This window comes from Lissotriton vulgaris, chromosome 1_1, assembly GCF_964263255.1.
Source record: "Lissotriton vulgaris chromosome 1_1, aLisVul1.2, whole genome shotgun sequence".
NCBI lineage: Eukaryota > Metazoa > Chordata > Amphibia > Caudata > Salamandridae > Lissotriton > Lissotriton vulgaris.
Genome location: NC_141685.1, coordinates 1,393,250,083 through 1,393,264,957, shown reverse-complemented (window position 1 = coordinate 1,393,264,957; position 14,875 = coordinate 1,393,250,083). Strand labels below are relative to the sequence as shown.

At 41.1% G+C, this 14,875-nt stretch overlaps 1 protein-coding gene across 1 annotated transcript in view; it reads right to left on the bottom strand.

Moving 5' to 3' along the window:
- The window catches only part of LOC147750566 (hyaluronidase-like), a 123,336-nt gene extending 108,890 nt beyond the window's left edge, over window positions 1-14,446 (bottom strand). The window contains exon 1 of the mRNA XM_086936558.1: window positions 13,493-14,446. Coding sequence (XP_086792684.1) covers window positions 13,493-14,446 — 954 coding nt within the window. The remainder of the gene's footprint in view (window positions 1-13,492) is intronic.
- Between the last annotated feature and the right edge of the window lie 429 nt (window positions 14,447-14,875).

Here is a 14,875-nt window from a genome sequence, read left to right as displayed (position 1 = left end):
GGAACATTGCGAACGACTAGAGGTGAATCGACCTGAGAACTGGATGGATGAATATCACTCTCTGTTGTTAGGTTGGAAGGAGAGAGGTCTTATAGACTTCAATGAATATTTGTACCTGAAAACTGACAACCCTATTACTGCTACGATATACTTTCTACTGAAAGTACATAAGTGCCTCAGCAAACCACCAGGAAGACCCATTGGCAGTTCCATAGGGTTATTGTTGGAAACAACATCAAGATTTATAGACATCTTTTTAATGACCTATGTAACTGTCCTACCTTCCTACCTGAGGGATACAATGGACTTCTTGAATAAAATCTCAATGATTGAATGGAAAACTAACTAGTAAGCAAAGTAATTGTACAGAGTTCCCCAGAGGGAGCCGACTGATTGGCTCAAACTAACCTTTCTCTCACTAAGTATGACAGGGGAAGTGCATGATGTGAACCCTAACTACCAAATGGCGGCCATTGATATCGCCGCCTTGTACACCTCAATACGTCATAACGATGGTGTTGAAGTTGTCAAAAAAACTCTGTAAATGAGGTCCATAAGTCATTTGGAACATTCTGCAATGCTTTTGGATATGTTAAACTACTGCCTGACGCATAACGCATTCCTGTTTCTGTGACAACTGTACCTCCAGAAACAGGGGACCGCAATGGGGACATCATTTGCGCCTACATATGCGGACCTCCTGATGGGAGCATGGGAAACAGCAGCAGTGGACAAAGAGAAGGAGTATGGATCAAAAGTCAGACTCTGGTGTCGTTTCATTGACGACTTGTTCATCATATGGGAGGGAGACAAGGAAACACTACAAATATTTATTGACTCGTTGGAGGAAAATGAATATAATCTCCATTTCACTTCCACAATTAGCTCAACCAACCTCATCTTCTTGGATGTTGAAATGTACGTGAGCGATAACAAGCTGTGCTCCAAAATTCACAGAAAAGCAACTTCATGTAACAGCATACTCCATGCTAATAGCGGACACCCAGCTAACTTAAAAAGGAGCATCCCGTATGGGCAAATGCTACGGGCAAAGAGAAATTGCTCAGAAGAGAACGACATGAGAGAGGAGATTGAGAGGATGGCACAACGCTTCTGGGAAAGAGGCTAACCTGAAGAAGTCATTAGCACCGCACAAAACAGGGTGGCTCAAAAGAATAGGAATGATCTTTTGATTCCCGGTGGCAGCAGGAAGGATCGTGGCAGTGATGAGCAAACCAGAGATGAGGAAGAGACACGATTGATTATGGATTTTAACAATCAAAGTAGGGATATGAAAATAGCCCTACGGAAAAATTGGAATATACTGCTCCTGGACAAAACCTTAAAACAACAACTAACTCAACATCCAAGCATTACATATAGGAAAACTGCCTCATTGCGTGACATCTTAACCCAAAGCCATCTGACATTGAAGGAACATCCCCCCAAAAAATCAACTTGGTTGACAACCCCGGGTTTTTGGAAGTGTGCCAAATGTAAGGCCTGTGAACATGGCACAAACGCGAAAGAGTACTAATTACGGAATGGCAAGATTGAGAAAATAAGAGATCATATAACTTGCGAATCTAAATGTGTGACCTATAGACTGCAATGCCCATGTGGGAAATTTTACATAGGGAGCACAATCAACAAATTAAAATTGAGAATCTTACAGCATATAAGGGCGATCAAGAACAGAGACCCAAGCTACCCTATGGCCACACATTTTGCCAAATGCCACAACAGCAATCCAGACTTGTTAAGATACTCAGGGATCAAACTGAGCAAACCATCAGAGAGGGGTGGTGATCGTACTATACAGTTGCGAAAACTGGAGTCCAGGATGATTCTTGGCATGGGAACTGAACACCCGGATGGACATAATCTGGAAGCTGAACTATTTGTACATCTTCTATGAAAATCCAAATGATGGGACAATATTAGAACTAATTGAGAGTGACAATTTGGATCCATTCATGTGAATTATTTTAAATAGGCGTCAAACTTGAGAAGTCAAGGGAAGTCGTAAAGGGACATGTAGCACACATGGGCAGACATCGTGACATGAGTAAACATCAAAAATGGATGAGTATGAACATCCTTAGTCTGTAAATGTAAATTGGTGTAAAAACATCACTTGGATCTGGTGTTGGGTTAAATGAGTTTAAGATATTCAGGGTTCATGGAATATTGAATGTACTTTACGGGAACGAAATGACTCAGACCCTGTAATAACAATGTTTAACCCAACTGATACACTTCTAGTTTAAAGATATTGCTGAGGATCCTAGATGTAAATAACCTGGGGGTCATGAATTGGCTTTGGGAATTGTAAATAGTGTATATATAGGTCGCACCGTTTTGCGGACTAGAAGGAAATATAATCATATTAGATGGAGAGAATTTTGAGAAGATGTGGAAATATATTCAGGTACTTTACTGAGAATAATGGGCCTAAGTTTAACCCTCATAATAACAAATACTATACATGATGAAGACATAAATGAAAATCATATGAAACATTTGGTTCAAAATAACAATATTGGACTCCACTAAGGAGATATGAGGAACATAGGGCTTGTTCTGAAATTGTATGCAATGTGTGTAAATATGTAGATATATGTATATATCTATACATATACATAAGCCCAGACTTTTTGTTAAAATGTGTACTTCACAGGTATGTTGAGCAAAAATGGCGCTCAGATGAAGCCATGTGAAATGAGCAAGGTTGCTGGTCTAGATTTTTAATAGACATGGAAGAGGGTACTTTCACTTTGCACTATAAGTTAAGGTTTAGATCCCTGGGACTCTATGGTCCAGTGGAAGGCTAGAGTAGGCGAAACGCTTAGGCCGTCTGTTTTTTGATGAGCTGAATCCTGCACATGGTGTGTGAATAATAAAGAAGTTTTGAAAAACTTACCTGCTGCTGTGCTGTGACTTCTGCCGACAAGTGGGGGGCGAGTAGAATCCAGGAAAATATATATATATATATATATATATATATATATATATATATATATATATATATATATATATATATATATATATATATATATTTTGCCACAAAGTGATCCTGCAGACAGTCGATGCGCTCAACAGCGTGTGCTCGGCTCAGGGGTCGGATCCAGACCCAGTTTAGAGTTTATGTCACGAAGGGAGCGGCACACCAAATTTCTTTTTGAAGCCTTTTAATCAGCGCTTCACCCCACCAACGCGTTTCAGCCTCACAGGGCTTTGCTCACGGTTAGTAAGTCCTTCTACTATTTTCGTTTTTATACTAGCCCATATTAGCCTTAGGTGGCTTTATGGGAGTTGTAGTTTGAAAACAGTATATATACATTTCAGAATTTAAAAAAAAAGAAAGACCGGTGTGTCATTAGTTTCATACACTCGTCTTGACATGTTAAATCACATGAGCTAAATTAATTATTGCTTGTAATTGGAATAGTTCCAGTGATTACAGTAAGTTCGTAGTTGGGTTTAGTACCCAATCAAATTGAGAGTCTCTTAAGCTGGTACTATCAAGGTCACTCCAGATGTATATGAAGGTCTTCCCCAAAGTTCATGCCTCTCGGTGTTTTTGTCCGTAATCGAATGATTAGGCGAGATTCCATTTGTCGCAATTTTCGAACGGTGTCGCCTCCTCTTTCCATTTTCGTGAGCATTTTCACCCCATAGAATCTCATAGTTCTCCAGTCTCCTTCTTGACAGGCATTGATGTGCTTGGCGGTTGCATAGAGCATGTTTTTATTTTTGACCGCCCTGATGTGTTCCAACATCCTCTTTTTCAACATGCATGTGGTACTGCCCACATATTTGCTGCCACATTTGCACTCAATGATATAAACCACATTTTTAGACATGCATGTTATTTGTTGATCAATGTGCATGATTTTTCCATTAGGTTCCTCATAGCTTTTTTTACTGGTTCCTATTTTACATGCCTTGCATGATGAACATGGTTTGAAGCCATTCCGTTGAGTTTGCAGCCAATTCTTTTTCGGTGTTTTTTCAAAATAGCTTTTCACCAGGAGATCCTGAAGTGAGATATTTTATTTGTAGGTGATTGCTGGTTGTTTACCCACAAGTTCTCCAATATCCGGGTCTCCCGATATGAGATGGCAGTACTTTTTCATTTTGTTGGCGATGATACCGCTTTCTTTACTGTACGTGGTCACGAATCTTGGTGGATCCTTTTCTGTTGATTTTTTAGGTTTTTCAATCAGAATTTCAGCTTGTGTCTTTTGATCAGCCTTATGTTTGCAGTTCTTTAGAATGCGTTCATCATATCCTCTTGATTTAAATCTCAACTTACTCTCTTGGATTTTGATTTCAGCATCTTCAGGTTCAGAGCAGTTTCTTTTTAACCTTATGTATTCACCATATGGAATGCTTTTCAATAGCGACCTGGGATGAAAACTTGTCCCGTGTAACACACTATTAGTGGCTGTTTTTTTACGAAACAGTGTTGATTTCAGTCTTCCATCAGATATATATATTTTGGTGTCGAGAAATTCGATTTGTTTGTTACTTGTTGTGCAGGTGAATTGTAATCCCACATCATTTGTATTCAGTTTTGAAAAATAATCACGAAATTCAAAGTCAGATCCATGCCAAATCAAAAACAAATCGTCTATATATCGCACCCATAAGATGATGCGATCTACATCTCTCTGATTGGTACTATTCCATGCAATGGTCTTTTCCCACCATCCCATGGTGGTATTTGCATAGTTCGGCGAAAACGAGATGCCCATGTTTGAAGAGTTAAAACATATCCCCATAGGTGAACAGAGAATTGTAAATGTATCTCCAAAAAATGCAGAATTAACTTATGTATTTATATAGTTAATACTACCATTTGTAATGGTAAGGATGAGAAAGAAATAGTATATATGTATTTATACATGTAGTATTTTGTTTATGTCCATCATTGGAACATGTAACTGCACGATATCACTTTAAAAAGGGCAAAAGCAATCTGTAATGCCATGTGACCAAGGCCGCTGGGACGGCCGAAACGCGTTATGACTACCTGTCTAATGGCTGAATAAAATAAGAATGCTGAAAAATGATGGTCCTTGCCTCGTGTTTCGCCAGGGAAGCGTCGCTGCTGCGAGGTATTTGCAGATAATAATCGGCATTGGATTGCTGCCGATATTGGACCCCCTCCTCTAAAAGCAGGCTTCACTGCAAGCAGTCTATTGTCACCTGGTATCTGCCGAGCTCCTTCCTCGTGGAGGAGAGTTGGCGGGGACCCCGGGGGTACTTTGTGAATCCCACTCAAGGGAAGGAGTGGAGCCATCCGATCGAGCACCGTCTGGCTGCCAGAAACGCCAGAGCAATCTCTTACCCTGAGGCTACTGTAGACCGGGCGTCGTTAGGAGGAGCAGCGCGACTTGTGGGTGCCTCTGGGTGCCGATAGGAGAGCAAGCAGCTGATCCGCGTATGCGTCCTGATGGGCGCGGAGCCCGTGGTACAGAGAAGAGAAGACTAACATCGCGGTGACTAAACGGATTGAGGAGGTACGTGTTTAACCGCCAGAGTCAGCTGCTGCTGACGGAGACAATTGTGGCAACAGGAGCGGTTCTTTGATAAACACGTTATTCAGCGTTTAAGTAATTAGCAGCCATTCAGCCAGACTATGTCAGGCGATGTGCGGAGGGCCCGTGAGCTCGCTGCACAAGAGATGTTTTCTGATGATATTGAGCAGGAGATGGTTACCGAGAAGGAGGTGGGGGCAGGGGGGCCGGATGGTACAGCTAACAGCACCGCCAGAGACTTGTTCAGGGAATTAGAAAAATTGAAAAGAAATGAACAGTCCAAATGGTGGGAAGCTCGCTCCCTCAAAAGATATCTGGATGTGGGGAGAGTCCCTAGAGGACTACGTATCATGCTGGCCCCCAGCTACGAGACACCCAATCCCCTAATGATGGAAGAATGGGGTCAATGTAACCTAGAATCCTCGCGGAAACTAATACAGATTTTGGTCAAGTTTGCTGAAATCCATGGTGAGGAACTCCAAAAAAAGATAGATACGCTTGAGGAGAAAATAAAAATACTTCTAGGTGAGAAGGAAACCCCACAAACCACCAAAATGAGGAATGAAATGGTAACAAGACTATCTAAGGAGGAGGAAAAAATCAAGACAAGGAAAATTTACAAATTTAAAAGAGACCGAGACGACTATGCCAATGGTCAAATATTTACTTTTGCACGTCGTTATGACAACTTGAGAGCAGCAACAGCAAGTAAAAGAGGAGCAGACAGCACGGGAGCGATTCCAGCTGAGTCTGAGGATATATCTGTATACAGTTCTGCTGCAGAAAGTGGCTCTGACAATGAGGGTACAAGAGGCAAAAGCAATGTTGTTCTGACAATGGGGGAAGAGTTGGCGGTCTTGAAAGACAGCAGAAAGGCAACCCTAAGATCGCACTTCCAGGGAATATTGTCTCAACCAAATCCCAACGCAGGAGGGGCAGGAGAAAAGCTGCCAAACAAAGGCGAGACAACCAAGCCGGGACGAGGCCGAGGACGGGGGAGGAACAAGAAACCCCAGGCCTAGTTAGAGACAGCATAATGGACCCTCCAAATAATGAGAGCTGTGATAGACAACAAACCAGCAAAGAACAACAAGCTAAATCTATAATAAACTTGAGCTCAGTACAATTATCAGTCGCAGAACAGCAACTCTTAAGCTTAGGTTTAAGCTTCTGCCCTGAGTCCAATTTTTCCTATACTACAACGAGGGCGGATATTTACAGATATATAAGGAAATTAAAACTTAAAAAACAATTCCTAAACAAAACAGTCAGTACAGAAAATGCTCCAGCGAGACCAGTGACAAGCACCTCTGAACTGGCAGTCAGTGACTTAAATCTATACCGTGATATGTGCCAGTTGGGGATTAATGAAACTATGGGGACACAGGAGATAGTAGCCTCCAGTGGACAGAGGAAACCAATAACCCCCTTCAAGCCAAAATCTAAATACATACCACTGGCGGCATGTGATGGACTTGACTCTTTCAGCGACGCAGTGGTGCAACAAGTTAAAAAGATGGCCTTAACCACCAAAAACAATAAACGACAATATACGAACCAGGAGAGAAAATTAAATCAATTGTCAACCAAGTTTAAAAATGCTGAAGTTATAGTTCGGAATTCGGACAAAGGCGGAAACATTGTTTTATGGCCTACCACGGAATATCTTGAGGAGGCGCATAGACAATTGGATGATGTACAATGTTATACTAAGAGCAACCCCCAGAAATACAGGGCTATGCTAGAGGCCCTATGCAAGAACCTGGTGGCATGGAAGGGCCTTGGTATGTTAAGTGGAGATGAGTTTAAGAATGTGAAGAAAGATCATCCACTTACTCCATACATATACTTCATACCAAAGGTCCACAAAAGTATCACCAAGCCACCTGGTAGACCAATAATTGCAGCCTGTGGTGGCCCAGTGGAAAACCTCTCACGATACATTGACTACTTTTTGCAGCCACACATGAAATCTCTAAATTCATATGCACAAGATTGAAGCGATTTTCTGCGAAAACTAGAGGAGGTAGTGTGGAGCCCAGACTTGCTGTTCGTAACACTGGATGTTAGCTCTTTATATACTTGTATAAAGCATAAGGATGGCCTGCGTGCATGTGAGTACTATCTGAGCCGCAGGCCAATTGAATTGGCCCATCATAATAAAATGCTTCTAGAAATGCTAACATTTTGCCTTAACAATAACTTCTTCATTTTTAATGGACAAATGTACCAACAGGTTCAGGGTGTAGCAATGGGGGCCAGTTTCTCCCCCAGCTACGCGTGCCTGTTTATGGGATGGTGGGAGGAACTGGTCTTTAAGCGCAAATTTGAAGAATACTGCTCCACCAATATAACCTGTTGGCTTCGTTTTATTGATGATTTATTTATTGTATGGCATGGTTCTGAGGAAAGTGTTTTAAATTTCATACATGAAATCAATGAAAATGATCTTAATTTGCATTTTACCTCTGATGTAAGTAGGGAATCGGTGACTTTTTTAGATGTACAGGTTTTTATATCTAACAATATTCTTACCAGTACCCTTTTTAGGAAACCGACGGCAGGTAACACTCTTTTACATGCAACGAGTGCCCATCCCCAACATCTAATTAAATCCATACCTTACGGTGAGATGCTACGCATCCGCCGTATTTGCAGTAACAATGATGACATGATTGTCAAACAACATGAAAGCTTTTTGAGATTTGTGGATAGGGGCTATAGTGCCAAGATACTGAATACTGCTATAAGGAAATCCAGGCTTAAAAATAGAGGTGATCTGTTGACATATAATGAGAAATCGAAGCAATGTAGCAAAGCTAATGAAGTCAGACTAGTACTGACATACTCCAAGCAGGAAAAAGAAATCAGGAGTATCGTCAGAAGAAATTGGCATTTCGTCAAAGATGATCCTACAATTGGAGATGTGATGCCCCCAAACCCTTCAATAACTTTCCGCAAAGGCTTAAGTATGGGCTCCATCCTCTCAAAAAATAGTGAAGAACATATAGGGAAAGAACCGTGGCGACCTACTAGCAGGGGCTTTTACAAATGCCTGGCATGCAAGGCTTGCCAACATGGTGTCAACACCAAAAAATACACTACAGTAATTCCTAGGATTACCAGGGAGATAAAACAGCATCTAACCTGCAGAACTGAATACTGTGTGTAGATATTGGAATGTGACTGTAAACTTAAATACATTGGTAGCAGCAAATTACAAATCCACAAGCGCATCTTACAGCACCTACGCGCCATTGTCAACAAAGACCAGAGTTATCCGGTGGCTAGACACTTTGAGGCATGTCACAACAGTAGGCCTCAGTGTCTTAAATACTTTGCCATAGAATCTATCCCTCTTACAAAAAGAGGAGGTGACAGAGAGGCGTGTATGCGCAGGCTGGAAACCAAATATATCCTTGAGTTTAACTCCAAGTGGCCGGGAGGTCTTAACACCACGGAGGACCTCCACACATACCTATGACCTGCCTGTACAAATGCCAGATTACAGCCATATAGTAAAACATCATTTAAACCATAGAAAAAGAGGAGTTGGATCATACTTTGCACTTTTTGCACATATGTATTTGCACTTTTTGCACATATGTATTTATACTGTGATATATTGTGTGAAACTTATAAAATAGTGTGATGTGTGTATATATATGAATTGATTGATTTTAGCCGTCTTTTAAAATATTGGGGTAGCATTTTATACTAGTGTTTTTCATGATAGCTGATTTTAGTCATGTCACCGATTCCCCCCTTTTTTATAGATTGGTTTTATGGTGAGACTTTTACTATACTTGTTTCATTGGTACTGTATGATCTTTTCTAGTCTTGAATTAAATGATTACAACTCTTGTTGAAAAGAGTTAAGTTTTCCCCTCCCTATACCATTTCATTCCATTGTAATCCCTTAGCACCAGTCACTTTATTCTTATTGCACTTTTTTGACACAATGTCACTTTATTGAAAATTATAGCAATTGACACGAAGTCACTTTTATGTTGATGCCATTAATCATTTATGGCAAATAGCATGTGCAATAATGTAGTTGAAGTTGAGAAATGTATTTACAAATCTAAATAATATCAAGTGGTATTATAACCTCTTTATCTAAATACTCAGTGGCTGGAAAAATTATCATCATGGACTCATCTTTTGTTGAATGGTCCTTTTAGATAAAGTTTATTCTTTTTTGGATCTTTTTTTCTCTATTATTACGGAATAGTAGAGATTATTATTATTTTTTGTATTATGATTTAATACACGCTTGTGAGCACTGATTATGCACTATAGTTATTAATTATTTGATGGACATGGTTGATACAATCCTTTCAGTAAATAATCTTTTTTGTTCGGGGAGTTAAAAGCATTTATGCTGTTATTCAAATGTTTGAAGAGTTAAAACATATCCCCATAGGTGAACAGAGAATTGTAAATGTATCTCCAAAAAAGGCAGAATTAACTTATGTATTTATACAGTTAATAACTACCATTTGTAATGGTAAGGATGAGAGAGAAATAATATATATGTATTTATACATGTAGTATTTTGTTTATGTCCATCATTGGAACATGTGACTGCACGATATCACTTTAAAAAGGGCAAAAGCAATCTGTAATGCCATGTGACCAAGGCCGCTGGGACGGCCGAAACGCGTTATGACTACCTATCTAATGGCTGAATAAAATAAGAATGCTGAAAAAAGATGGTCCTTGCCCCGTGTTTCGCCAGGGAAGCGTCGCTGCTGCGAGGTATTTGCAGATATATATATATATATATATATATCAAAACCAGTCCAAACTTTCCATACAAAGAAGGCTCTGACTCCGTGAATAATCTCAAAGTAAGATTTCTTTAATTCCAATGCAACAGCCCAGACGCGTTTCGACGGTATTCACTGCCTTGCTCACTATATATATATATATCTCAACTCTTTAAACCACTCTGTTTATTCCAGTAGTTAAGCCAATGAGACACGTTTCGGCCAAGGCACCGGCCTTTTTCACACAAACCAGGGTCCATACTGAGCTCACTTTATATAGTGTTGAACAGAGCATGTGATGAAAAACCCTGCAAATGCAGCTGTCTTTTAAATCTAATCAGTATCAACTTATTAACATTGTCCATGCCAACCCTGTAAAACTTAATACTTCTAGGGACTGCACATTTCGATGTTTACACCCTGAAGACCTACGGTTAAATACCTAAGACCAGTGTCGGTTCTTCGTAGTGAAATCCCAACTAATGCAACACACCTAGCAGTACACAAGGATGATGCAGAAATCACAGAATCTGGGGCGTGCTCCGTACCTATTAAGCTCCTTATTGTGAATACAATGTGCCCGAAGCAAAAATAAATCCACTAAAAAGATATTTATATATATATGTTTGTTCGTGAAGGCGGTGAAAGGGGAAGCGGCTGCCACCAAAGACTGTCTTTGGTATGACTCCTGCATCAGTCTCAAAAGAGGACTGCCACGGGGCACAGAAGTTCGAGGACAAAAACAACAACTAATGATTAAATCAACACCGCCCATGCACTATGACTACAGGTTCCAGCATGCCGAGATGTCAACGCCCACCTGAGGGACAACCCACCAGGGGAACAAAATAAAGGCAATTGCTGTAAGAAGGTGCATAGGCGAAGGTGTGGGCTTACCTTTGAGAAAGTTCAAGTGTGAACGAAACGCGTCAGGACTGCCATCACCCAAGTGATTTCAATAAATTTTTGCCGAGAACCGAGTGGAGTGCGACTCAAATTCTTCAAGGCTTTGAAGAGATGGAATGATATTTAGCGGCGTGGTTCAGCCGCATGAGTGACGCACAGTCAGAGAGAGCGCCCAGACTTCCCCGACAGGAACCAACAGTGTTTGTTCGTGAAGGCGGTGAAAGGGGAAGCGGCTGCCACCAAAGACTGTCTTTGGTATGACTCCTGCATCAGTCTCAAAAGAGGACTGCCACGGGGCACAGAAGTTCGAGGACAAAAACAACAACTAATGATTAAATCAACACCGCCCATGCACTATGACTACAGGTTCCAGCATGCCGAGATGTCAACGCCCACCTGAGGGACAACCCACCAAGGGAACAAAATAAAGGCAATTGCTGTAAGAAGGTGCATAGGCGAAGGTGTGGGCTTACCTTTGAGAAAGTTCAAGTGTGAACGAAACGCGTCAGGACTGCCATCACCCAAGTGATTTCAATAAATTTTTGCCGAGAACCGAGTGGAGTGCGACTCAAATTCTTCAAGGCTTTGAAGAGATGGAATGATATTTAGCGGCGTGGTTCAGCCGCATGAGTGACGCACAGTCAGAGAGAGCGCCCAGACTTCCCCGACAGGAACCAACAGTGTTTGTTCGTGAAGGCGGTGAAAGGGGAAGCGGCTGCCACCAAAGACTGTCTTTGGTATGACTCCTGCATCAGTCTCAAAAGAGGACTGCCACGGGGCACAGAAGTTCGAGGACAAAAACAACAACTAATGATTAAATCAACACCGCCCATGCACTATGACTACAGGTTCCAGCATGCCGAGATGTCAACGCCCACCTGAGGGACAACCCACCAGGGGAACAAAATAAAGGCAATTGCTGTAAGAAGGTGCATAGGCGAAGGTGTGGGCTTACCTTTGAGAAAGTTCAAGTGTGAACGAAACGCGTCAGGACTGCCATCACCCAAGTGATTTCAATAAATTTTTGCCGAGAACCGAGTGGAGTGCGACTCAAATTCTTCAAGGCTTTGAAGAGATGGAATGATATATATAGTATATATATATATATATATATATATATATATGTATATATATATATGTATATACCTATATATACACCACAAAGACACACACGCAGATAGTAAATTTACTTTGCTGCGATTTACTGGTCCCTCTGAGGTAGCAACAATTGATCTAGTTATTACCATGTAGTTTTACTGTGAAGTAGTGACATACAATCAAGTTATTGAGTAGGTTTTGTTCTACCCACGGAACTAATCTAGAGGTGGTTAGTTTGTACCCGTGTACTAAGCCAAATTTGTTGGCAAATTCCCAAACTATTTTAATTACTGCATCTAAATCTCTTGTTAGGATCAGTAGGTTGGGACCATGAACTATAGCTTCAGTTCTTTTTCTGGCAGATGAGTGTCTAGTGCAAGTGACCTGCTTTTGTGCTTTTTTAACTTTAGCTACCTTATGGGCTGGTGCTCATAAGCTCAATGCAGCTTGATGCTAGTTAGATTCTTTACTTATGGATATTTAATGTTTCTTCACACGGTGCTTTGGGTATTAGGGTTGCCACTTTCAATGTTATCCTAGCAGTAGCTGGCGTACCCAGTAAAGTGAATGAATTGTGGAGGTAGCTCAGTTGTGACAACTATACCCTGCACTAGAGTAATACCTCATCTTCCTTCAACAAGGATTATCATTTACATATTGTTGTAAGAATGGAAGCCAGTTTCATGCAAAACCTGAGGCCATATTTACAGATTTTTTCATGAACCACAGACACCAGCATTTGCTGTGCCGCGTTGTCAAGAGGGAAAAGACCTTGCAGAGCTATAGCCACTAAGACTGGTCTATTGCTGTGGTGATTCGGTCCACTGGTGCGCAAACAGGCTGCTTTGCACAACGCACTGCTTCGCACATTGGTGCTGAGATGTGAGTGTATTTTTTAGCATAGGATTTGTACTAGAGGCTTACCTTTTCAGTGCATTTCCTAATGAAATTCCTGCATCATTGTACACGCCAGATTTATTTTAGATGTCTGCCGGTTAGGAATAATGTGGACTGCTTTCTGGTTAGAGGCCTCCTGAGTTATCTAATCTGTCTTTATAAAATGGCCTCCAGCAGTAATTGGCGCGCTGGAGAATACCCAAATAAATTCATATTTAAGGCATGATGTCACCTTGAAACTCAAAACCATGACAGAAAATAACACCATTTCACCTGAGAGAGAAACTCCTCTGGCCTGTCTGTAAACACTGGACGTGTGTATACATAAATTGGTAATGGAGCATTTCTTCTGCGGAAAGTAGAAACCCTTTTTGCTTCCTGAATTCGGTGCCGTGAGTAAAGAGCTGCATTTGGTGAAGATTTTAGAGCTGTTTCCAGGTAAATGCTGGGGTAGAGTGCAGTGCTTTCCTTCCAGAGCCAGTAAAGTTGATCATTTCTTTTTTTTTCGACATCCGAGCAACTTCCTGTATAATTGTTGGGGTTCTGGCGATAGTTATAGTTGTAACACTCAGGAAACAAGTAAAATCCCCAGGCCCTGGTTGGTCTTTGTAACTTCCCCAGCGATAAAGTTCCCTGCATAACACTCAGCCCTGCCGCCTCAAATGCCTTTTTAGCAATTAGTCTTGCTCTTTGGGATGAAAGGGTGCGATGTTCTCTAAGGACAAGCTCAATTGATTTCTTTTGGTATACACTCTTGATTGCCCAGTTCCGAGCCCATAATGGCCGCCATTCTTCCCAGTCAATCACTGCAAATCCTGCCTGTTGTATGTCTGGCATATAAAACGTGATGTCGTCAGTAGTTTTTTTCAAATGGTCAGGCAAGTGGATTAGCTGAGGTAGGCCTCCATTGATAGATTTACCGGTGGTCTCATCAATATAGGGATAAAAGCCCAGTCGGTCTTTGTAGAACAGGGCCAATGTCTGGTTGATGGCGGTTTTCATTGGACTGGCCACGAACTGGAATAATTGGAGACTCAGGTTGGTGGTTTGGTGTTTCATGCATTCTTCTGTTGGGGCGTTCCAGATGGTAATGAAGGGAGACTTCTCTACCACAGGAGGAGCTCTCAGAGTTGAGGACTTGTTAGATGAAACCAGATTGACAAGACACAGGGAGACCCAGATTACTCTGTGTAAGATGTCATTTGGCATAATGGCGAAGAGTTTCATGTTGGACTTCTCAGTAGAATAAATACTTCTCGTCACACTGAGGGAAATATGCTGTTTCACCTGGTGAAGAACAATAAAATGTACGCAGTTATTGAAATGGGACAGGTACAACTGAGTCTGCTTACATTTTAAATAATCATGGTGTCTCAAAGATCTGTCATTGTGTTCCCAATTTGCCCAATCATTTAATATCAATACCTCTAATAATTATTTTGTTGGGTGGGTGCATTGATAGTGAATGGCTCTATGTGGTCTTCAACTCTGACCACTGCACAGTCTATGCATTTGGATTGTTTGTAGTACATGCTTTTATATTAAAAAGGTGTGGGGGAAAGAAATGTTCAAATGTTTTGTGATGATGATCACATCACACAGCTCAACAAAGTGACATGTCTATACTACTATATGTTAAAAAGGTCCAAAAGCACT